General features: G+C 40.6%; 3 protein-coding genes across 3 annotated transcripts in view; 1 reads left to right on the forward strand and 2 right to left on the reverse strand.

Moving 5' to 3' along the window:
* Positions 1-938, reverse strand: part of LOC106586265 (muscleblind-like protein 2a) — a 35,015-nt gene extending 34,077 nt beyond the window's left edge. Inside the window, exon 1 of the mRNA XM_014173366.2 lies at positions 643-938. The gene's annotated coding sequence lies outside the window, so the exon portion shown is untranslated. The remainder of the gene's footprint in view (positions 1-642) is intronic.
* A 5,851-nt stretch (positions 939-6,789) lies between these two features.
* LOC106586094 (2-oxoglutarate receptor 1) lies at positions 6,790-9,472 on the forward strand. Its single transcript, XM_014172952.2, has 2 exons — positions 6,790-7,032; positions 7,141-9,472. The coding sequence occupies exon 2, from the start codon at positions 7,170-7,172 to the stop codon at positions 8,196-8,198; it is 1,029 nt and encodes a 342-aa protein (XP_014028427.1). The 5' UTR covers positions 6,790-7,032; positions 7,141-7,169; the 3' UTR covers positions 8,199-9,472.
* A 1,423-nt stretch (positions 9,473-10,895) lies between these two features.
* hs6st3b (heparan sulfate 6-O-sulfotransferase 3b) overlaps positions 10,896-26,807 on the reverse strand; it is a 104,788-nt gene continuing 88,876 nt past the window's right edge. The window contains exon 2 of the mRNA XM_014173382.2: positions 10,896-13,786. Coding sequence (XP_014028857.2) covers positions 13,057-13,786 — 730 coding nt within the window. The 3' untranslated portion in view covers positions 10,896-13,056. The remainder of the gene's footprint in view (positions 13,787-26,807) is intronic.

A 26,807-nucleotide genomic window follows, 5' to 3' on the forward strand; every position in this document is an offset into this window, starting at 1 on the left:
TAGCTACTGCAGCTGGAACTTTGATAGCTAGCTAGCACACGCTAACATGAAAACAAAGATGTTATATTATATGTAGAAGATAATCGAGTAACCGCTCTAACAATGAAAATACGTCCTCAAAGATGGAATGCAGGCGGGAGGCGATATCAGATAGGACCATTCTAGCCAATGAGGGCAGATACGCGTGTGAACAACAGGCACAACTCCAAAATAAAGTCGTTTTTTTTTTACTTGACGAAATGCCACGTGCGTCCACTTTTATATCGCTGCATTCGTAACAACCTAACCATTACGAAACGTATATTCGATCAAGTAAAACCCACGTAGCAAATTAGCACTTATTTTTTTGTTGTTGACTAAATTCGACACTCTCATTTGACCACCGTACCTAAATTTCTCACTTCATGGTCTTGTTTTCGTGGATACATTTTGGGCGGAGTAAACCCTCGCTTCGCCTCTTCCTCTCTGATGACAAACATAACATGCTAGTTTCTGACTGCATGCACTCCCATTTAGTCTTTGGGATAACACTTTATTATTAGGTACTTTTCCTAACCTGCAATACATGACACATCACATTTGGGTACATAGCGAGATAGCTAGGACACTGACAAGCTGAAGCTAGCATTTCCACCTGCTTACCTCATCATCAGGACGACTCGTTCCCCGGCGCAAGCCACCAGTCACGCAGCCAGGGTAGAAAGCACCATGGAACAGAGAAAAACAAAATGTGGAGAGGACAGGTGCTGTTCAACCTTCAACGGTCGACTTAATTATTGTCGTATTACCTAGCTATAGATGAGCTATAGCCACTTTCAGAAGAAAAGAACTGGGTGTTTGATTTATCTTCGTTACTTTGTAGCTAGCACGGATTTGACACAACAAGCAACAAGCATTTGACAGCTTGCTCAACGACTGCCAGTTTGATTTATTTGAAAGGGTAACGTAATGCCACTGTATGCCAATGTGCGTACGAAAATTGGAACATCTAGAAGATTCGTTGGAATATAAATATACGTTGAAGGTTAAAAGATAAGGCACGTTATTATTTGTTTTTCAAATAACCCATTTTTGGTAAAAAACTTATTAGTGAAATGGAAATCTACAGATCTCCCCACAGCAGCTTGGTACATTCCAAGCGAATGTCAGGAGGCTCCAGAAGGGCAAGGGGTTGCTTGTTACCAAGGGAACAGCAATGGAACCGTGAGGAAAATTACCGGGATTTTTTGTTTATTACAAGGTTTTATTACAAGGATTTCTCCAAAATCAAATCAGGCCAGCGTTCTTCTCCGTTTTCTGGGATGTAAAACACTTCCTTTCTTGTTATTTATCTGTTAGTCATAGTATTCATCACTAGAGATTGTACATAAAAAATAGACCTAGTACTATGGGATGTTTCAAAAGCATCAAAACTGATTTATTGCGTGAAATTCGTAGGTGAAAAAATCAGAATAGAGAAATCCATGCCACAAGAAGATAGTACTTTTGACCTTTCAATAATATTTTCACACTGATTAAATCTGAATGTACATGTTGTAGTTGAAATCTTAACCTTTTCTTCAACAAGGATGCTCTTTTTTCACTCATAGTCAGCCTGGGCCATAGGGGAATAAAGAGCAAGTCAAGCGTCCTCCTGACCCTGCATAACACTCAAGGTCATCGCAGAATAGATCTACAGCAGGCCATAGAAAACCAGAGCCAAACCATGTGGATAAGATAAAGGCTGCACCTTGTTGATTGATGGGATGTTGTGTCAATGCCTCTATAGGTTTATCAAATCGAATACAACAGGTGTAGACCTTACAGTGAAATGCTTACTTACAAGCCCTTAACCAACGATATAGTTCTATGAAAATACCCCCGAAAATACAAATAAACTTGAAGGTGGATTATCCACATCTACCCTACTGAAACGGATCATAATTATTCCTGTAAATAATTTACAAACAGACACACACATTATGTGACATTATAATTCCTTTTCATTAATGCCATCATTTATTAGTACATCATAACTCTCACAAGATTATAATTGACAGATTAGAAAAAGACAAATAGCTAGGCCTATGCCGAAATAGGTTTCAGAGAGGATGTGTAATAGATTATCAGTCAGGCAAATTGAGTAATGAAATGATCTGGTAGATTGGCTATAGGAAAGGGTTCAGTATGCATTGTAAACTTGTTAACCTTGGAGAAGGGTTCATTGAAATCTATCAACCATGTACTTTACCTGTGACATACATGCGTAGCCACTGTGTGGCCATTCTGTTACACATACATGCAGGACACACACCAGCAGCTGGACATAATGTATCAATCCTAACATTGTTCTTGAGGACATCACACACTAATGAGGTATCGAATTAGCCAACCTATGAATTTATGGAAATCTACAAGGCAGAACACCACATATACGTGTGACATTTCTCAAATGATAATATATCTGAGGAAGATTGTGAGGATTTAGTGGGACTCTGGCTTGTTAGGAAATGTACACACAGCTGGTCCATTTCTGGTCAGTAAATCACAGGACGTCCTTGTCGTTATTTAATCTTTTGTGACAGACCGCCTATATTCCATCACATAACCATGGAACATCTCTTTTCCCTGTCATTTATTGAGTGCCAGATATGGGATTATGGAGGTATTTATGGAGACAAACACATTCCTTCCACTAAATTGAAAGTGGTATGTGTGGAATATTGTTGTAGGCATCAGAAAAAAAGATGACCAGACTGGAATGCCAGACTGGTGGTGGGGGGAAGCCTGCTGACCAGGCTCCACTACCTTGGCCATTCCACAACATGGCACCCTCCATGCCAACCATGTGGCTGGCAAGCAGAGGTGGGCCATACAGCAGCGCAATGAACTATCAAATGATACAGCCATGTACATTCTAATCTACTGTAATGTGGTTTACTCACAATGAATCTGGAAGTCTGATTGAAGTGCTTCCAGTGTCTATGACCGTATAGTTGATAGGGAAGCATAGTCTAATGCAGAGAGTTCTAGTTTTGGATGAGGCACAGTGCTAATGTGGTTCTTTCTCTGCTAATTGGTCTGGGAGGAGACTTGGAATTACCAAGGGGACTGATCAAACATCTATACAGTGTTTCAGTGATAATTAAAACATTTATTGATGGTTTATTAATTAACTTGATCAACAGCACCATTTGGTCACAGCCAACATAAAAAGACAATATATTTATTTTTGTGTGATGGTTTGTATGTTTATTTGCTATATAAAGTAGCAGGCTACTTTATTTATGAAACATCTAGCACTATGACGTTCCATTCATGCCATCCTACCTTTATTAAACTCTAGATTCAGATGTCACATTCATTTGATACAGTTGTGAGATTAAATATTGACTCACGGGAGAGGTCCAATCTTTGATCTTGTCACATTGACTATCCCTTTCAAAAAGAATGAAGCAGAGACATCAGAGCTGTATGTGGAAAGGTCACAACCTTGCTCCCTTCTAGACTGGAGAAATGTCACAGTCAAACAGACTGAGATATGGAAGCATGAGAGTGGAAACAGCCACCCTTGGGTTATTCTTTGGACTTGTTGAGGCATCAAACGGAATAATCCTTCCTCAGTGTGCTATGTTGACATTTTCAAGCTAATTTATAAGATAAAACATTGTGAAAAATCAACCAGATTTTTGTCATTAAATGTTCAAACAATAAAAACAAATTATACCATATTTTTGAATTACTGATTATTGAGGTAATGTCTTATTCTATCATCGAACCAAATCAAATTGTTTTGGTCACATACACATTTTTAGCAGGTGTTATTGCGGATGTAGCGAAATGCTTGTCACATTCCTAGTTTGATAGTAGCTTACGCTACACACTCTGGAGATGTTTGTATCGAAGTATAGCAGCAACCTTGAGGCATTCTTTATTCAACAGAAGTCATGGTTGTGCTGGATTTCTTTGACCTTAACCATTATTTCTTTGTTCAGTTGCTGAAAATGTTCACAGTCGATGTGTTCAATCAATAAGATCCGAGAAATGCAAGCAGTACAACTCTGAGACAAGATTACTGGATAAAAGGGTAAAGTCCTACGAAGTCTGTTCAAACCTGTGTGTCTCTTTGCGTTTGTGTGTGTTTTTGCGTGTGAGATAATGTGTGAAAGACTAAGAGTGAGATACATAGACTGCTAGAGATGAAGGAAGAAGTACCGCACATAGAAACAGGAAAAGAGGGCAACACTATCTCTCCAGTATTTGCACCAGACCTTCTGATTTATCCTGAGCCAATCTGAAGGTGGGCAGAAGGTCAATGTGAAAGTGATGGCTGTCTAGTGCCCAGGTCCCTCCTACACTTGTCGGTGCCTGTCAGCACAGCCATAAACATTACTTCATACATCTGCCTACTGGAGTCATTGCCTGTGATATAAATTTCCCAGTCTTCATTGCCTACAGTATCTTATACTGTTTGATACTGCTCAGATGCAAGGAAAAAACATGTATTATTGTCACGTCCTGGCCAGTATATAAAGTTAATTGTTTTGTAGTTTGGTCAGGGCGTGGCAGAGGGTATTTGTTTTATGTGGTTCGGGGTGGTGTGTTTGTTAAAAGGGTGTTTGGTTTAGTATTTCCGGGTTTTGGTTTATGTCTAGGTAGTTCTATGTGGAGTCTAGTGAGTGTATGTCTATGTTTGGTTAATTGGGGTTGGGACTCTCAGTTGAAGGCAGGTGTTGTCTATCTGCCTTTGATTGAGAGTCCCATATATTAGGGTGTGTTTGTGTTTGTGATTGGTGGGTGATTGTTCTGTGCTTAGCCGTGTGCCTAGTCAGACTGTTATTGTCGTTCGTTTTTTCGTGTTTGTTATTTTTTTATGTTCATTTTGAGAGTAATTAAAAATCAAGATGAGCATACACGTACCTGCTGCGTATTGGTCCTCCTTCACCGACGACAACTGTGACAATTATACTATCAGGTTTTAATATAATATTAATTTCCATCAACTACAATACAATTACATTACTTTTCTGCTCTCTTCAGAATCAGTTTCTGATTTTAGGCACCATCTAGTGGTAAAAAAGGACCACTTTAATATTGACAACAAAATTCTGTATTTGTTATACTTGCAATGTGAAGTTGTATGTTTAAAAACTGCCAAAAATGTAGTCAACGATTACTTTAGAATTTAACCCATGCATCATATGTAGATGTAATTCTGCAATATTATTTATTCTTGCCAGAACATAAGACACATACATTTTTACAAAAATGGGTTGGGATGACTTAATAGCTTGACTGAAAATGAAAAAAATTAATTACATCTATTTTGGCTCAGTGTATTTGAAATATCAAAATATCTTCATAATAATGTATCAATCATATTGCAAACAGATGCAATTTCAGTATATGTCCTCTAGATGTCATGCTCCTCCTGTCTGTTTATCAGGACTACATGAGAAACTGGACCATCATCAGAGAATCATTCATTATCACTATGGAATGTTTTTTTATTTTCTATTATCAAATGCATTGAAATGTCCTATCACTATTCCTTTTGTATCAAGGGAGGATTCACCGGACAACTGTTGGCTTTCTGTGGTGGACACACTTTTTTCACGCCACTTCGATACAAAGTGATTTTCATAGCAGGTTAGGAGAGCATTTTCACTAAGTCACTTCGGTATCAAAGTGGCATGAAAATAGCATTTTCCTTCTGTGGTAGGCCTATTCGGTGGCTGCAACCTGGTCTCAGAGAATTTCATATTATTATGTATGTAAATACGGGACACTCCATTTAGTATGATATGTTCCGTTTCGTATGGTATGTATTATTTTGTGGATGTCCATCACCTATTTCATATTATATGTTACAAATTACAATTCATATTATATGTTATGAATTTGCAAAATGTACAATATGTTACGAATTTGACAAACTTAAAATATGTTACGAATTCTAGCTAGGTGGCTAGGTGACTAATGTTAGCTAGCTGGCTAATATTAGCTAGGCTAGGGCTTAGGGTTTAGGTTAAAGGTTTAAGGTTAGGGCTAACTAAAAGGGTTAAGGCTAGGGTTAGGGGAAGGGTTAGCTAACATACTACGTAGTTGTAAAGTAGCTAAAAAGTAGTAAGTAGTTGAAAAGTTGCTAAAGTTGTCTGTAATGAGATTTGAACTCGCAACCTTTGGGTTACTAGACGTTCATGTTGTACAGGGGAAGGATTAGCTAAAAGGGTTCAGGTTAGGTTTAGGGGAAAGGCTAGCGTGCTGAGTAGTTGCAAAGTAGCAAAAAAGTTGTAGTTGAAAAGTAGTTGAAAAGTTGCCGATTAGCTAAAATGCAAAAGTTGTCCGTGATGAGATTGTCCTAACCTTTGGGTTACTAGACGTTCGCGTTATACGCCCCACCCAACCACCTTATTTTGTTTTTGTCTTAAGTAGCCATCTAATTTGTTTATCCCGGATTTATGTTTACAGCATTATGTCTAGTCTATGAGACCAGACTGTCTAATAAGGAAGTGAAAGGACATTCTATGTGATCATTCTTAGTTGAACAATAACTTAGAGGTGAAGGTATGTCTGCTGTTTTGTCCCCAGTCAAGCAGACAGGGATGACACATCTTCCAGGTATGTGGGATCAGGGAACTCTGAAAAACAACAACTGCAGTTAATCACATGCATTTACATAAAACATTTCAAAGTAAGACGTTGCACAATTTGGTTTAATGAGTGACCTAAAATCACTCTCAATGAGGTAGTAATGGTATAATTCTCTACTTTCTATTTAAACCCACCAATGTCAAGTAATCTAACCATTGTGTCAAATCACAACTGTACTGTATAAATCACTACTACTGATTCTTGTGGGCTTAGTTTGAGTAGATCTTTGATACCTTTAAAGCTGTAAGGACACCTAATGCATCCTGCTGAAGAAATAATGGGTGTGCTACACATTCTTTTGGGGGAGGGCTCTGGGATGCTGTTCAAACTGACTGCTGCCTGAAGAATCAGGAAATTCAGAAGTGACACACAGATACTGGAGCAACATTGCAGCTAATAGTAAGAACAGATGCATTTTCCTCATCCGATTCCTTTCTACGATTCTCTATTTCTTTCTATGATTTTTATTGTAATAACATGAGCAATCTCCACTTGTGTTTGTCGTAGGTCATTTTGTTGGCTCGCACAACACAACCATGGCTAGCGATGACAGGGATAATAAGACACCTGAATGTTTCCCAGTGGATGACTACATAAAGAGATCCTACCTTCCGATCATGTATGGGATCATATTTGTAGTGGGGCTTGTGGGTAACATCACCTCAATCATCATCTACGTGGTCAGGCTGCGCCCATGGAAGAGCAGCAGCATCATCATGGTGAACCTTGCCTTGGCAGACCTCCTGTATGTTCTGTGTCTGCCCTTCCTGGTCCACTACTACATCCACGACGACTGGATCATGGGCGAGGTCATGTGTCGCATTGTTCGCTTTAGCTTCCACTTCAACCTGTACGGCAGCATCCTCTTCCTCACCTGCCTGAGTGTGTTCCGCTATGTGGTCGTGGTTCACCCGCTGAGGGCAGCCCAGGTGCAGAGGACGAGCTGGGGTGTGATCGCCTGCCTGGCTGTGTGGTTCATATCTGTGTTGGAGATTATACCCATGGTCTACATGATCACTGTGAAAAAGACTGAGAACAATATGACGTCATGCCTGGATTTTGCTAGTAATGATCCAGAAGAGGTGTGGGTCTATGGCTGGCTACTCACTGTCCTGGGCTACCTACTCCCCCTAGTGGTGGTGTGCCTGAGTTACGTCCGTGTTGCATGTGAGCTGGCCGGTGGGCCACATGAGAGCCGTCCGAACAGGGTGCGTGCCCGCAGGCTGACTGTGCTGATCCTGGTTGTGTTTGTGCTATGCTTCACACCCTTCCACATCCTCCGTGCCCTGCGGGTGTACACCCAGATGGAAGCCCAAAGGCCGGTGCCCTGTATGCTGCTGATAGGGGTCAATGCAGCCTACACCATCTCCAGACCCCTGGCAGGGCTCAACACCTTCTTCAACCTGGCTCTGTACACGCTGGCTGGAGACAGGTTTCACCAGGCGGTCCTTGGTCTCCTCCGCTGGAGACCCCAGTTTCTCAAGACCAAGAGACCCATCATAGTGGCAGTGATTGGCCAACCAGGAAGAAACAGTATGTCACAGGCTAACGTGCTAAAGAGCTGAGTGAAAATACTACACAACATTTTATATACATATGGTTGATTTATTTCATTTCAAAACACAGAAGTCAATTTTTTGGTGTTGACAAAAATAACTATGTCCTCTTTACTACTTACTAACTTAGTAACTTACAAATGTACTGCTCACCTTTGAGTAACTTTATTAGGTGCTGTCTTTCTAGGGTGACCATGTTTCTGAACGTTTCTGATATTGTCTAAATGTTTTTGCCATGAAACTGGTTCTGTCAACTGCCGTACAAGATAAATCACAGCAGTGTGCTCTTATCTTGAGTAGACTGGATTCAGTTCTAGGTTTCTGGGTCAGTCATTCATTGGCAATACATTGCATTATAACAAGCTGTACAATCATACAACATACAATAATGTTAACATGTTGGTTTGCTGAAGTTTAATCAATTAAATGTGTTAATCACTGTCAGTAAATATTGGACTTTTATTTTATTTAACCTTTATTTTATCAGGCGGTCATACTGAGACCAATGTCCCTTTTACAGATGAGCCCTGAATTACATAAATTACAGAAAATACCCACATCAAAACATAAATACAAAATGCAAGCAAAAAGAACAACATCTTCATAAAATGCAAACACATTCATCATTATTAAGATCCTCAATCAGCTTTCTGAATTGCCCTAGAGGCACCAGAACATCACATTTAATAACAGAGAAGACTTACAACATTGGACTCAAGTATTGTCTCAAAACATTGGACTGAGGATAGAACACTGTCATCTATGATCTAGCTATAGAGTCATAGATTTAATAAGAATATCAGACTTCACTGCAGGTGATTGCCCTTGTGATTCACTTAGAACAGATGTGAACCTTTTCCTTTCATATGGCTGGCACTCGAGTGGGGCAAGATTAGTAGAAAAGCTCAGAAAGCTTTCACAAGTGAATAATAATCATCAGTTATTTAGGGAATAAATACAGTATATATGTACGACAATGGGTTTTACATGACATTATATCCTGATAGTGTAACGATCCGTTTGTGGAGGTGGACAACAGTTTGTTCACATCAGCCAGCAGTAAAAAATCAACAGCTATTTCACATTTCACTAAAGGTGCCGGTCTGTACACAATAATAATCCAGACATCTGAACTTCCTCAAACAAACCTAGTAGGATTGGAACCACAAAGCAGGAGCATATAAAATAATACAGTACATTTTATGTTACCTGTCTGAGAAGCTATTCTCCTTGTTTGTGGGTATGAGTCATTTTCCTTCCTCATACCACAGCTAGGAGGAAATAAGCGGGATCTGTCGGGAGTAGACTAGACAGTAGAGTCTGTCTGTTTGTCTGCTGTCTGCTGGTTCCTGTCTGGTGGTTCCACTTTTTTTGCAATAAAATGAATGAGGTTTTTGAAAGAAGATGAGTCTTCATTCATTCAACTTATTAACTGCACTATGTTGAGAGTCAGGGCAATTTCCTGCATAGAGAGAAGCTTGTATTAGGCAGGTAATAGTCCAATCAGTGTCTTATAAGCAGACCAATATTTCCTTACCTTGTCACTGCTGAATAACAGCAAATGAAAGAGACTGATGATTGTACAGTGCATATACCTGTATATATAAACTGCTATTTCTGGACCAGAACATTCTGAATTATTCTCCCTTGTTCCCTTAGTTCTCCCTTAGTAATAATCTCACTATAGCAACAGGAAAGGATCTTGAATATTTCCTTTAACAAGTAGTGTTCTTCTCAATGGTCCTCTCCTTTCTGTCTAATGTTGGTGTTATACAATGCATATAATATATCTTATTGAAATGTAATTCTCAGGAGACAGACACACACATGAAGTGAAACACATCCGCTATACCACACTTCATTATGATGCATGATTATGAAAATATTGATGGAGAAAATACAGGCCAAAATCTTGCAAACACAACCAATGCTAATAATTCATGTAAACAAGTTTAATTTCGACACTTTTAGCGTCATCAGTTACTAACCTACTGATGAAGATAGATGTTGGATGCCTGGTCACCTGACTGGGACTGTGTTTATTTGGGCTGTTTGCTAACACGGACGAAGCTAGTGCTTGCATTGCATTTTAAAGGTCAAGACCTCATGAATGCGGTGAAATGTCGTTGAATAACTTTCCTAATGTCTATGGCTTCATACCAATGATTCCAGGCAGAAAAGGCTCATGTTTGTTCAATGCATTTATTTCTAATATCTGAAGTAGTATTCACCCAGCTTTGCAGACCTGACAAGAACATTGCTGATAAAGTATAACACATCAAATGGCATCAAGACTGTCCTTTCCATTCACAATCATTTGAACAGGAACATACAGATACATAAATGTAGAAAGTTCTCCCTAAATGCAAGATTACCTGTTTTTCAAAGATGTGCACTTAAGTTGAGTGGCAGTTGAAGTTCATTCAAATCACTCTTTCACAACATGGCATGTCACAGGGCTGTGGGGATGGCAGTACAATATCTAGTGTGACATTCTCTTTTTAGGCTTGATTTCATCACTATATTTACACTGAGGTCTGATAAGGATAATAGGTTTGAAATATTCATTTCAGACTTTTCAGACTTTCCAGACTTTGCGTCAATATACACATCACACTACCGTAAGTTTGAGCAGATAACAAGTACATGAATATATAAGCAGTTTTTTTCATCAGGGAGATTGTTTCACAGCACATTCCACCCCCCAAAAAAATAAAAGAAAATAAATAAAACTTGGTATTGTATCCATAATGTTGATTTGAAAATGCTGGGGCAATGTATAAACATGGTGTGTTGGCTCACTGAAATTGCAGGCAAACTTGTGATCAATATACAATAATGGCACACACACTCCAATAATTGTATAGTTTAAACAATTGCTTAAAAAAAAAAAAAACTGTTTCCTGCAAACAGATGCTGCATTTTCCTGAATGAAAAATAATTTTCAATAGAGCTTTTCCATTTAGCAGGTTTTTTAGTCCAAGAGCAGGCCTAATCTGGATTAGGGATACAAACCCAAACTGTGATAATGGTTACTATTACATTACAGTAAATCAACTAACTGGATACAAACTTACTTAAACAGCAAAAGATTACACTCATCGGTTAAGGTTAATGGACCAAAACTGTGCTCAGTGATCAGACAGACCTACATCTTCTGAATTTTTTTTGTAAAAACAGGATAAATGTGAAAATGAAAGCAGCAGCAAATTTATATTTTTATAAAAAATATTGCCATTGGAGAGTTGAAATGTTCATAACAGAACAACAGATCAGAATAGCAAATCCAATATTTAATCTAACATGATATCATCATCACAGCCATCTGCAAGTAATTCTACCTTAACAATTAGATTCATCTCCTTTGATACTTTCATGTTTGTTTAATGTTCATTCAGAAGTTACCTGTATTTTGAGGGAGACAATCAGACATGAAACTAGATATGGTACATTTCATCTCCTTCCTACTACAGGAAACTACTGTATTCTGCTACCGTGTCATCTCAGGCTGTTATTCTGGTAGCATTAGAACCCCCCTCACAGCCCACAATGCCGTTGGCGTGGGCTCCACAAACATGTTAAACCACGGAGTGTGACGGGGTGAGCACGAGGGCCGAATGCTGATCACCTCATTGACAGTCAGTCCACACACCAACCACACTGACCTGGCTCCTCAGTCCTCACCTAGAGCATTTACCTACTGGTTATCTCTACCTTCTGGAGAAGACAACTTAAACAATCCAAGCTTAACATTTTTGAAAAATCTTCCTTGAGGAGTTCTTTCCATTTGTAATGTGAAAGCTGAATGTGGTAAGTCTGGTCAGTGCAGAATAGAAATCAGGCTGATTTTCTTCAGGGTAATCCTCTCTTTGTGAGTCTATGATTGACTTCACATTCCAACACACAGATAGTGGATGAGCGGGAACAGCAGTTCCTCCGAGTTGAAACTTGAAAGGTGTTGCATGTAGACAAACTCTACTGAATATTGCACCCTAGAAAACGTTTTTGCGTCATAATCAAAACATCTGACATTATCTTGACTGACTACAACTACACTATATTTGTTTGAGGGAAATTGAAATATAATTGAAACTGCCACGATAAGATGAAATGAAATACATCATCTTATTTCTGAGAAGTTGTCAATTTGCAAGGTCCCATTAAGGAAACATTAGCTACGTAAACAAAGACAAATATTTCCTACGTCGGTGTACTTTGGCTCTCATCATTTCTTTTGGAAGTAACTCTCCATCCTCAAACCGTTTCTCAAATATAATATGGACACATGACATGCGAGAATCAGCACTTTTATATTGTTTTCTGTTGAACTACTATATTCCTGCTAGTCGCAACAAAAAAACGGATTGATATCCACCCCTTGACATTGAGTCCCAATAAAAAAGTATTTACCAGCAGCGTCTTTTGATTGTGTCTTCTTGAAGCTTCATTTACTGCTTTTAAAGAGTTATCATAATCTACATGATAATAAATAACCATGACTAAGAGGCAGGAAAGCAAAGGAGCAGCAAAACAATTAATTACAAATAAATACATTAAACCATCCATTTGAAGATTTAAGACACCAAAGGGCACTCCAAGGCAGAGCTTCTGTGATACTGACTCACAGACTTGGCAGTTTCATAACCAGAAAGAAACTTTAGCAGAGCACTAGGATCACACTGAAGCTGAGAAAGAGATGAAGATAGAGATAGTAGACAGAAAAAGATAGAGCGATAGAGAGAAATTGACAGAGGCAGAGAGAGAGAGAGAGAGAGAGAGAGAGCGAGAGAGAGAGAGTACCATGTGAGACGATTCTGGAGGTGATCACCAGTGACCTCTCTCTGTGTGCGTGGCCAGGGGTATGACCTCACCAGCGGGCCACCTGGCTGGTGTAGTCTTCAGTGGTCGTGGCCAGGTCGCCTCCGCCCCCGTACCCCCGGCGTCTGGGGAGTGAGGCCCTGCTCTGCTCCCTCTGCTCCCGAAGCCAACGGCGTTCCTCGCGCCTCTTCAATCGCTCCGCCTGGTGCTCGCGCTGGCGGGTGTATTGGAACCGCTGGAGGAACAGGTCCTTGGCGTACTCGTACAGCTGCACGTCCAGATAGTTGAGCTCCTCGATGCGGCGGCGCACGGCCTCGCTCAGGTCCACGTTGGCGGCGCGCGTGCTGTTGATCTGAGTGAAGGCGGCGATGAAGCGCAGGCTGAACGTCCGCTCAAACAGGTACTGCGTCTTGCGCTGGAACTCGGTTAGGCCGTAGAAGGCCATGTTCTTCAGGTTGTTCATGGCGCTGCCCAGCAGGATGTGGTTGCGATCGCTCTCGTTCATGGAGGACAGGTTGTAGCAGCCTACCAGGTTGAGGTCGGCCAGCATGCGCACCTGTCGGTTGTTGGCCAGGTTGGACGGGCAGTCCATGAACTCGGTTAGGGTGACGCCCGACCAGTCGTCCCCGCTGTAGCAGGTGGGCAGTTCGTCCTGTGTGGGCGAGCGCCCGTCACACATGTGCAGGGAGGTCTTCCAGGTGGCACCTCGCTGCACGTGCTTCCACTCGCTCAGGTAGCGGGAGACGGGGTCACGCAGCATGGTGATGTAGTAGAAGTCCCTGCAGCCAAAACAAACACAGTCAGAGTGCTACGAACACATCAACATCACACAGGCCCACGCAGCATTGTACTGACAGATGGTGACTTTTGTGACTGTGTATCGCACTTCAAGGTTGGATGCTAATTACAAAACTGAAACTTTAGAGAGATTATCAGAGAGGTCTTTTTCCCTATTGTCCTTGAACACAAAAGTGATTTATCGTGTCAATGGTAGGGGACTATCAACAAAGTAATGGGTGTTTTACAACTCACCTAAGGTTGTACTATTTGATCATGAGCATGTCTAGTCATCAGAAATAACCTGAAGCAAAAACCTAGTTGACCAATGATGTATATAAAACATATCGGATCCATTCCTCAATGTTCTGGATTATCTGAATGAGGATAAAGTATTTTTGACCGAAGTCTTTTGCAGTCCTAATCAAGTGCTTTACCCATCAGTTGTCTACCAAACTAAGCTCTACGTTTTAGAGGAGAAATTCCAGTAGCACTTTGGAGAGGAGAGCTGTTAAATGAAAGATATTATTTTTATACACATCACTGCCTCTCCTACAGAGAGGGACTATCTCCTCAATCATTGTAAGCCTAGGGACAGCCACTAAACATTAAAAAAATTCAATTAATCAGTTTCCTGCAGTGCCAACTTAAGGACATTCAAAGGAGAGGAACTCAGTACAGGCTACAGTAAAATTGGAGAATGTGCTGGAAAAATCCATAGCAGTAAGCAATGTAGTACAGAGTGAAAACATTGTCAAAAAGATGTTGAGAACATACTCTGCAACCTATTCAATAAAAATGTATGTAGGCAGTAGAAATCATATACAGTACTACAATTCCACGATACCTAGTTAAATAAAGGTACATTTTAAAAAAAATAATACACGATACTAACCAGCTCCAAATGGCAAACCATACAGTACCAGTCAAAAGTTTACACACACCTACTCATTACCAGGTTTTTCTTTATTTTTACTATTTTATATAATGTAGAATAATAGTGAAGACATCAAAACTATGAAATAACACATATGGAATCATGTAGTAACCAAAAAAGTGTTTAAAAATCTAAATATATTTGAGATTCTTATAAGTAGCCACCCTTCGCCTTGATGACAGCTTTGCACACTCTTGGCATTCTCTCAACTTGCTTCATGGGGAATGCTTTTACAACAGTCTTGAAGGAGTTCCCACATATGCTGAGCACTTGTTGGCTGCTTTTCCTTCACTCTGCGGTCCAACTCATCCCAAACCATCTCAATTGGGTTGAGGTCAGGTGATTGTGGAGACCAGGTTATCTGATGCCACACTCCATCACTCTCCTTGGTCAAATAGCCTTTACACAGTCTGGAGGTGTGTTTTGTGTCATTGTCCTGTTGAAAAACAGATGATAGTACCACTAAGCTCAAATGAGATGGGATGGTTTATCACCGCAGACTGCTGTGGTAGACATGTTGGTTAAGTGTGCCTTGAATTCTAAATAAATCACAGACATAGTCACCAGCAAGGCACCCTAACACCATCACACCTCTTCCTCCATGCTTCATGGTGGGAACCATCCGTTCACCTACTCTGCGTCTCACAAAGACACGGCAGTTGGAACCCAAAATCTCAAATTTGGACTCATCAGACCAAATGACAGATTTCCACTGGTCTAATGTCCATTGCTCGTGTTTCTTGGCCCAAACAAGTCTCTTCTTATTATTGGTGCCCTTTAGCAGTGGTTTCTTTGCAGCAATTCGACCATGAAGGCCTGATTCACAATCTCCTCTGAACAGTTGATGTTGAAATGTGTCTGTTACTTGAACTCTGTGAAGCATTTATTTGGGCTGCAATTTCTGAGGCTGGTAACTCTAATGAACTAATCCTCTGCAGTAGAGGTAACTCTGCGTCTTCCTTTCCTGTGGCAGTCCTCATGAGAGCCAGTTTCATAATAGCGCTTGATGGTTTTTGTGACATCACTTGAAGAAACTTTAAAAGTTCTTGATATTTTCCAGATTGACTGACCTTAATGTCTTAAAGTAATGATGGACTGTCACCTGTTAATTGAAATGCATTCCAGGTGACTACCTCATGAGGCTGGTTGAGAGAATGCCAAGAGTGTGCAAAGCTGTCATCAAGGAAAAGGGTGGCTACTTTGAAGAATCTCAAATATAAAATATATTTTGATTTGTTTAACACTTTTTTGGTTACTACATGATTCCATATGTGTTATTTCATAGTTTCTATGTCTTCACTATTACTCTACAATGTATAAAATAGTAAAAATAAAGAAATACACTTTTGACTGGTACTGTATAAGAAAAGACACCTCATATAATGTTTTCGTCACTTTACATTGCAAAGAGAGCTGTCCATTTACACAAATTCCACAGCTGCTCTATCACCACAAGGCTTTCTGACAACTTCAAAGGAAAAACATCAGACTCCCAAACTCCAGGTCGGTATGTCAAGGCAGCCTGAGGTAGAGAGCAGTGAAGGGCTGGGGCGGGTGCTGGCTGGGCAGGCCTCCCCTAAGGTGACGTCCTCTGAGTGCCAGTGAATATTTAATGGGGCCGCATTCGGATGTGACCCGGGAGAGCAGACTGGCCGGATAAAGTGGGATGTGCCGCTGAGACTTCACACTGATTCCAAAGCTGCTCGGCTTTTCAGGTCCTCCATAAACACACACACACACACACACACACACACACACACACACACACACACACACACACACACACACACACACACACACACACACACACACACACACACACACACACGCAGGGTTGTACGTATGCAGGTATACACGCACGCACACACTCATGGCCCAGTTTATTAACCAATGGTACAGTCTCGTATAGTCATTGTTTTAGGTATTCTGAGGAGGAGGTCCTGTTCCTTGTGTTCTACAACAAATTATATTTCTCCCTTGTCAGTTCTGTAAAATCTGCACTTTAAAAATAAGAGTGCTGCGATTACGACACTGTCATGACCATAGTCACAGTCTGCAAGGATACACCACAAAGTAACATTCAATAATCTAGAAATCTTTGTTGATGGTCTACACTTAACTTATTTTGTGTCACTGATCTAGACACAATACCCCATAATGTCAAAGTGGAATTTGTTTTTTACATTATTTTTTTTTACAAATGAATAACAAATGAAAAGCTGAATGTCTTGAGTCAATAAGTATTCAACCCCTTTGTTATGGAAAGCCTAAATAAGTACAGGAGTAAAAATGTGCTTAACAAGACACATAAAAAGTTGCATGGACTCACTCTGTGTGCAATAATAGTGTTTAACATGATTTTTGAATGACTACCCCATCTCTGTACCACAAACATCTGTAAGGTCCCTCAGTCGAAAAGTGAATTTCAACCACAGATTCAACCACAAAAACCAGGGAGGTTTCCCAATGCCTCACAAAGAAGGGCACCTATTAGTAGATGGGTGAAAATAAAAAAGCAGACACTGAATATTTATTTGAGCATGGTGAAATGATCAATTACGCTTTGGATGGTGTAGCAATACACCCAGTCACTATAAAGATACACGTGTCCTTCCTAACTCAGTTGCAGGTGAGAAAGGAAAGACTCAAGGATTTCACCATGGTGATTTTAAAACAGTTACAAAGTTTAATGGCTGTGATAGGAGAAAACTGAAGATGGATACACAACATTGTAGTTACTCCACAATACTAACCTAAATGACAAAGAGATATGAAGGAAGCCTGTACAGAATACAAATATTCCAGAATATACATCCTGTTTGCAATATGGCACTAAAGTAAAACTGCAAAAAAAGGTGGCAAAGAAATTAACTCCTGAATACAAAGTGTTATGTTTGGGGAAAGTCCATCACAACACATAACTAAGTACCACTCTTCATATTTTCAACTATGGTGATGGCTGCGTCATGTTATGGGTATGCTTGTCTTGGAAAAGGACTAGGGAGTTTTATAGGATAAAAATAAAGGTAATAGAGCTAAGCACAGGAAAAGTCCTAGAGGAAAAACAAGTTCAGTCTGCATTCCAACAGACACTGGGAGACAAATTCACCTTCCAGCAGGACAATAACCAAAAACACAAGGACAAATATACACTGGAGTTGCTTACCAGGACAACATTGAATGTTCCTGAGTGGCCTAGTTGCAGTTTTTACTTAAATCTGCTTGAAAATCAATGGCAAGACTTGAAAATGGCTGTCTAGCAATGATCAACCACCAACTCGACCGAAGTTGAAGAATTTTAAAAAGAATAATAGCATTATATTGTACAATCCAGGTATGCTCTTAGAAACTTACCCCAAAACATTAACAGCTGTAATTGTTGCCAACGGGGATTCTAACATGTATTGACTCAGGGGGTTGAATACTTATCTAATCAAGATATATGAGTGTTTTATTTTTAATAATAACAAAAAAACATTGTAGAATTTTTTTTACACTTTGACATTACAGAGTATTGTGAGTGGATCATTAACAAAAAAATGACAATTAAATCCATTTTAAATTCAGTCTATAACACAACAAAATGTGTAAAAAGTAAAGGAGTGTGAATACTTTCTGAAAGCCCTGTACATATTAAGACCCCCTGAATATTAGCAACATAGAAGAGCAATATTTATGGCTATTTTTCTGTCTCCAGGCAACACATGGCATCTTCACAGTAATAGCATATTATTATTAAATGACACTAAAGTATGTAATACAAAAACTTGTTTGTTCCTTATGCATCAATTACTTAACAGCAATGACATGATCAATCATGATTACCATGATTATCACTAAATCAAATATTGTGAGGAAAAGGTTTTAGAAAATATACCCTAACGCTCCAATCACTCCCATATGATGTAACTATGTGCCATGGCGTCAGTATGTATGGGTGCAGGAGAGTGCAGTATAGTGAGTGGGTGGTGAGTAGAGCAGAGCACCCTCTCTCTCTCCCGCCCGTGGTGAGTTGGCAGTGTGTCTCAGGCAGTAAGCTGTGATTAGAGCCCCGCTGGCAGCAGCTGTATCCTGGCTCTTCTCTTCCTCCTGGAGTGGATCGCCCAGCCCCGGCTACAGCAGACAGACACATCCTCATTAGCCTGTATCGGGGACACAAACACATGCAGCAAGTGTTGCCTGAGCACGCCAGCACGCTCAAAGGTCATCCGTGTGCACCATCAGTGTCACGGCGCATCAGCATCAAAGTATCGAGAGAGAAAGGAGACTGGCCCTGCATGCCACAGACGGACTTTAGACAGGGGGGTGAGTCGGCCCAGCGAGCTACCGCCCATCGTCCTGTTTTAATAATCACTTCATATAGCCGTTATCCGCAATCACAAGTGGAGCTGGCAGTTGCTATCTTGAATCTTCAGAGATAATAATTGGAGTTTGTTAATATGCTGATGATTTCTCCCTGTTGATTTGTTTACGTGTTGATTGGGTAAACAGAAAATGATTAAAGGACATAAAACATTTTTTAATTTGGCGTCGTTCCGTAAAGCCCCCAGGATGCAGACAGAGACACATCCTGTGCCAAGAATTTCCAGCCCACTTAAAGTGTTTAAGTTGAGAGGCCTGCTGAACCCCAGTTAATCATGGATCAATAATGGATGTGAAGCATATTGCATCTCAGTCAGCTCCAGAATGCTACCTCTAAGAATCTGCAGCAAGACCCAACTGGAGTGGAGACTAACTACAGGTCATTAACATGGAAGAGGACTCTAAGAGCATATTAATTCCAATAAGGCTGAGAGGAAGTAATGCGGCTCTGGATGTTTATGGATGTTTAAACTTTTATAGAAACTGTGCACTATGCACGTGAGGAAGACATCATATTTACTGAATCTGATGAATATCTGATTAGAATGTCAGATTTATCTATCTACTATAACTTCAATTCCAATCACTATCAACACAACATGCTCCAATTTCTGCTATTGCAATCGAGAATTTGAGAGAGAGAGAGTTATTTACTGGGAAACAATAGCGGCTTTACAGTAGCTGAGGACTTACCTACACAGTACCTCTCTTTTTTAGGATTTCTTCCTTAAACCAAGCTGGATAAAAGCAGTATGAAGGACATCAGCCTCTCCCAAAGACTGGCACAGCACCACAGGAAGAGTGACAGAGACTTGCCCCTTCCTCCTCCATCTCTACCTCCTCTCCCATCTCTCCACACAGGGACCCATCTGTGCAGACGGTAAACTACTATTCATCCAAGCCAGTGTCAGCTCAACAGCCAACTGGCTTTTAATTGCCTGTAATTAACCTCAACGACTTGATGCCAGCCCGCAGCCCCTCCATGATTGCATGCTACTAAAAAGGAAAGTATACATTTAGCCCCAGCACATGGTCTTCACTGAGGTGAGGGAACTGGCTTCACATGTCAACCAACTTTACAAGCATTTCGCTACACCTGCAATAACATCTGCTAAACACGTGCATGTGACCAATAAAATTGGATTGGATTTAGAACTGGAATCAGTGAAGTCTGGGCAGAATCTTGTAGCAGATGCCTGAAGATAGAACTAAACTACAGATCTGTCTGCTAACTGTGCAGAACTTTGCTATAAACTACTATGCTACTAAATGTCTACCACTGTGTGCCTGCAAATAAGTAAGGCAAACCTTGTCCAGAAACTTCAGCACCAAAGCTGACTGATCTCGTGTCAGGGAGAACTATGGAGTGTTGTTTGAAGAAATTGCCTCTGATATCTTCCCCTTGAGGTTCTCCCTCAATCTGCTCACTTGCTATTGTGCCATGTCTGGTTTACAGTCGCTTTAGAAAAGCTTTGATCACTTTGTTTGCTAGCTCGATGTGGTCTGCTGGAATTAGAAAGGGGACGTGTAGTGTGTGCTGAGTCTAACTTTATGTTCTGCGGCTGATTAGACTTGCTCGACACCTATTTGTGCTCTCCATCATGTAATAGAAATGAATACGCAACAAATTCCAGCGGACTGCGCTTGAGGTCATTTCAGAGGGGCGCGCTGCATTTCATCTTGGACCTGGCGAAACCTCAAACCTACTGCTCCCTCCGTCGAAAGCTTGCTGATCAGACCACTGAGGTATAATAAGGATCAGACGCTGCTTTTCAGGAGCCTCAGAAGTTCACAGTCTGCCCAGCAGGGTTACAAGGGTCAAACAACTCTCTGTGCTGATACCTTTATTCAAAGGAGGTCGCCGCTTATTAAAGAGATGTATCACAGAGAAAACGATAAAGCTTGACAAAAGCAAGCATAAACTAGTCTGGGCTTTAAATCATGTGAACGTATTAATATTAGTCTGTCCCCTTAGACATAATAAAAAAAGCATTATATCCAACCTTCAATATGCATCGCAGGTCATGCTTTTGGGCAGACACTTCCTGTGACTTGTTTAACATCCATGTCATTGGAACAGGAGTATCTGTATAAACTTGGCTTATTATGCAAGTGTCATTGTCAATATCATGTCAATAAATCGCCTTAATGAGTTTGACTTTACTCAAACCAATCTAGAACATGTCCACAGAGCAAACACTGTATTATAGTTAGAGGTGACCGTTTCCATTCCCTGTCCTTTGATGTCAATATACAAGAAGACTGTCCAATCACAAGGGTTTTACCTGAGGAGATGTTCTTCCTGTAGATTTATACCTCACTTGACTCCTGGCCTTTCCTCCCTTCTCCACTCTGCTTCTCCTCCATGGCCTACAGACATCAGCGCTCCCTCAGGATTCCCAACCTTTCACTGCTCTAAAGGTTGTCAGATTAATCACGCTTCTGATTCCAGTCGTCTGTCTCTTCCACCACCTCCTTCACTCTACCCATCCCTTTCCCTCTCCCTGTGTTTTGCTCTCTCCTCTCTCTCATACTGATATTAACAACTGTGGAGCTTTCGTTCATACATTTTAGTGTTAGATCTGGTTGTTTAAAAATATTAAATTGCTGTGAAAAAAAGTCTATGTATGTAGCCTAGTGTTGACAAAAAAGAAGCCAAACTCCAGCAGACAGTTTGATTTAATGGGGACAAACAAATTTAGTCTGCTACTGTATGCCTGCCTCATCCGAGATTGCAGCTTGCTTTATCTGAAATCACTATAAGGGAGAATGTGATCCAGTGCAAGCTGTTTCAGGAGAGGAGAAATCAATTCCTAATATAGAAACTGTGCTGACGGTTTGGGACGGTGTATTAGTTCTATCATACTGTCTGTAGAGAGACGATTATTTACTCTACTTCATTACTCATATTAGCAAGTTTTATTAAAAACAGTCACTAATTTGGGTTTCATACACCTGAATCAACAACCTAATGAAATGCAGAAGTGAAAGAGATACAGGTCAAAGAAGAAATCCTTGGCTATTATTCTCCTCAGTAAATTGCCACTTAACAAAGTAATGCGGACATAAAGTTCCGCATACAGCCAGCCAGGTCCAACATTAGTGGCACCCTTGACAAATATGAGCAAAATAGACTGTATAAAACAAAGAACACAAATACTGAGCTATACTCTATGCTCCAAAAAATTGGGAAATTATATTATTTTATACTAATACAATTGTCTAATAAAAAGCAAAAAGAAAATGATTTTGTGTAGAGGTGCTGACTAACGGAGAATAAACTCGCACGCTCCATATGTATAACCACCCAGTTATTTATTGGGTAAAAAACACCAACATTTCGGCATTCCCTTCAAGGTGAAGAAGGCAAAGTGATGCCGAAACGTTGGTGTTAAATGACTGGGAGGTTACACATATGGAGCGTACTAATTCAGTTGCTCAGAGAAATAGATTTTGTTTAACAAGTAATACTTTTTTACTTGCCGAGGCAGCAGCTACTCTTCCTGGGGTCCAAACGCATTAAGGCACTTACATTACATATAAAACAAAAGATAAAACAGTACATCATATAACATTATTACACTACTACATATTTACAATACAAAATGTATAATACCACCATACAACAATATTACAATGTACGTGAGTGTAGAGTGTGTGTGCTAGCGTGTGTGTGTGTGTGTGTGTGTGTATGCGTGTGTCTGTACCTGTGTGTGTGTCTTTTCAGAGTCTCTGCTGTTCCATATCTTATCTGATTCTACTGCTTGCATCAGTTACCTGCTGTGGAATAGAGTTCCATGTAGTCATGGCTCTATGTAGTACTGTGCGCCTCCCATAGTCTGTTCTGGACTTGGGGACTGGGAAGAGACCTCTGGTGGCATGTCTTGTGGGGTATGCATGGGTGTCCGAGCTGTGTGCTAGTAGTTTAGACAGACAGCTTGGTACATTCAGCTTGTCAACACTTCTTACAAAAACAAGTAGTGAGGAAGTCAATCTCTCTTCCACTTTGAGCCATGACAGATTGCATGCATATTATTAATGTACCTCTTTGTGGCACCTGACCACACTACTGAACAGTAGTCTAGGTGCGACAAAACTTGGGTATATGGGACCTACCTTGTTGACAGTGTTGTTAAGGCAGAGCAGCGCTTTATTATGGACAGACTTCTCCCCATCTTACCTACTGTTGTATCAATATGTTTTGACCATGACAGTTTACAATCCAGGGTTACTCCAAGCAGTTTAGTCACCTCAATTTGCTCAATTTCCACATGATTCATTACAAGATTAAGTTGAGGTTTACGGTTTAGTGAATGATTTGTCCCAAATACAATGCTTCTAGTTTTTGAAATATTTAGGACTAACTTATTCCTTGCCACCCATTCTGAAACTACATGCAGCTCTTCGTTAAGCATAACGACACTGAGCCTTTTTCTGAAATGTTTTATGAGATTGGAGAACATATTGTAAGGGATCTTAGAACATTCCTCCATACACAATCTTTCCAGATCCTTCATGTCCTTCATCTGCGCTTATGGCCTGCCCTCTTCAATTCAAACCACAGGTTTTCAATGGGATCCAAGCCTAGAGACTGAGGGCCAATGCAAAATGTTGATTTTGTTGTCAATTAACCATTTATTTGTGGATTTTCATTTGTGCTTGGGGTTATTGTCTTGCTGGAAGATCCACTTGCGGCCAAGTGTTCGGCTAAACCAGGTGTTTTGACTAAAATGTCCTGGTACTGTGTAAAGTTCATGATGTCGTTGACTTTAACAAGGGCCCCAGGACCAGTAGAAGCAAAATAGTTCCATAACGTCAAAGATTCACCACCATATTTTACAGTAGGTATGGGGCTATTTTCTGCTCATGCATCCTTATTTAGACTCCAAACCCACCACTGGTGTGTGTGGCCAAAGACATTTGTTTTCATGTCATCTGCCCGTAGCACCGGTTCCAATCCAAGTTCCAATGTCATTTAGCAAACTCCTGGTTTATATATGTTGGATGACATGAAAATAGACCTCTTTGGCCACGCACACCAGTGGTGGGTGTGGCGTTGAAATTAGGACGCAAAATAACTCCATACCTACTGTAAAATATGGTGGTGGATCTTTGATGTTATGGGTCTATTTTGCTTCCACTGGTCCTGGGGCCCTTGTTAAGCCTATCAGTCCTGAGAGCCCAGCAAAAATCGTCTTTTCATTTATCTGACTTACATTTATCTGCATGACCAGCCCTCATGAACTATACCCAATACCAGGATCTTTTTGCCCAGAAACCTGGTTACTTCTGCCAGGAGGGTGAACTTGGCAGCAAGTGAATCCTTTAGTAGGACAATAACCCCAAGCCCACATCAAAATCCATTGGCGACAACAATCTGCATTTTGCAATAGCCATCTTAGTCTCCGGACTTAAACCTCATCGAAAACCTGTGGTTTAAATTGAAGAAGGCAGTCCATAAGCTGATATCAAGGATCTGGAAAGGTTCTGTATGAGGAATGTTCCAAGATCCCTCTCAATGTGTTCGCCAATCTCATAAAACCTTTTAGAAAAAAGGCCATGTCATTATCCTCACAAGGGGAAGGTGCTGGAGTACTGAAAATGGCTGCCAATCATTTTGACCCCTATCTTTTAGCGATTTGTTTTTATAACAAGATCTCTTTCTCTGAGCAATTGTATTGGTATAATAAACTAATAGAATTGTTCATTTTGTTTTTCATGCAATATATTTTCTATTACTTATTTTATACAGCCTTTTTTGCTAATCTTTATCAAGAGTATCAATCATTTGAGACCTGATTGTATCTAGTATCCCTTAGACAGGCTACACTGCCATTAAGCTACAATACTGAATTATTCTCCTCATCTACCCCTGACCGTCAGGCTCACCTGCTGTGCTCTCCTGTCAATAGAGTGTTTCTGTGCTCCCCATCCCCACAGCATCAGCCTCAGTTATTTCACTACCCCCTGACAGGATCTGAGTAGCATGTATCTGAGTACCAGATCATGTCAGGCCTTAGCCAGGCAACAGCATGACATTATGGAGATAGGGGTATGCTGCTAGTGCCACCCTAGGCTAAACTGCTGCTTCGCTCAGCCTTAAGAGCACTCTTCCTCCTCGGCCTGCAAAACAACCTTCTAAACGCGCTTGTGCTCAACAACATAGAGTCTTGTACAAACTCAACGTCTTGTGATATACATAGAAAAAGCAGGGCAATGTTTACAGTAGTGTACACATCAGATGGACGATTCTATAGAGGGCAAACAATGTCCTCTTGGTTCCACCATCTACATCGTCTCATTAACGCAGGAGTGGTATCCTGTGGGAGAAATGTGCTTCCCAGCAGTGAGAAAAGCATTGCCTCCTCACCAGTTTAGCTGCATGGAGTAAGACACACGAGCTGTGGTCTTACAGCTAGAAAGTGAAGGAAAGGGAAAAAAAACACGGTGGTACCTCGTCTTTGCCCTGCTTGAAGCATCTCCCTGGGATTGCCTGGCGTGAAGCCAAGAAATAAGTTCGGTAATAATGTAGCCTGGGGTTATTCACTATAAATACTGCCTCCTGCTCCGCTACACGCTATGGGTCCCAGCTGAAATAAATCTTCTGCTGTTCAGCTAACATGAGGATACATTTTTTTGGACTTAGCCTAGCGTAATTGGTGACCTTCAACATCACTCTCATATTCTGCTCTTCAGACCCATGAGGTTAATGACAGTGTTACAGTAAGACAGAATAAGTGCCCTTCCTAAAGTGTCTGATAATTTCAGGAGAAACCAGGGGAATAATTAGGCTACATTTCATTCACAGTTCTGTGATAGATACACAGCACAAAAAGCAGTTCATAATTTCAACATTCTCATCTGAGTCAATGACAACCCACAATTATGTTTTTAATTGCTAGCCTATTTATGGCAGTCAGGATGACAGACATCAGATATATTGCTGTATGCCCCTTTTGATCTTCCACTGCCACACCGGTGGCATAATCACTTCCACTCCCAAAGAGAACACACACACACACACACACACACACACACACACACACACACACACACACACACACACACACACACACACACACACACACACACACACACACACACACACACACACACACACACACTGAGAAGAGCACTGAACTGCAGCCAGACCAAACAATGCAATTACATCCCAGGCTTTGGAGAAAGTTTCAATTTCCACTCCCTTGAGAAAGTAAGAAATAGCCTAACCTTCAGGGAGAAGTGTTCTCCACCAGGAACTGCAATCTTTTATCATTTCATCAGTTTCAGCATGCGGTATTGCCAAGGACAGATGTTGTCAGAGTTAGCTATTTCTCTTCTTTAAGTAGGTGAAACATTCTGGCAAATGACACTACAACAGAATCAGTACCTAGGCCTACACTGTTATAAACATAATAGCTACAGACTTGCACTAGGGCAAACTAGCAGATATGTTATTTTTCTTATGATTGATCTTAATTGCTGACGGTAGCAAACATACAGTACAATGTTATTTTTTTCTATCCCTGCTTTTTATCAAATGTATTTGCTTCCACTTAGGCTAATCCACTGACAAGATAACATTAGCGCTCAAACCTCCCTTCATCTCTTCAGTAATGGTTCACTACTGTGCCTGTCAATTTGGGCCAATTATTCCAAGACCTTCATGACCACAATCAAGAAGCAAACTATCCCTCTGTATTTTTCATCTGGCATGATTACAG

This window comes from Salmo salar, chromosome ssa25, assembly GCF_905237065.1.
Source record: "Salmo salar chromosome ssa25, Ssal_v3.1, whole genome shotgun sequence".
In the NCBI taxonomy this organism is placed as follows: domain Eukaryota; kingdom Metazoa; phylum Chordata; class Actinopteri; order Salmoniformes; family Salmonidae; genus Salmo; species Salmo salar.

Coding starts and splice junctions, on each gene's coding strand:
- LOC106586094 (XM_014172952.2), top strand. CDS start 7,170: ATGGCTAGCGATGACAGGGATAATAAGACACCTGAATGTTTCCCAGTG.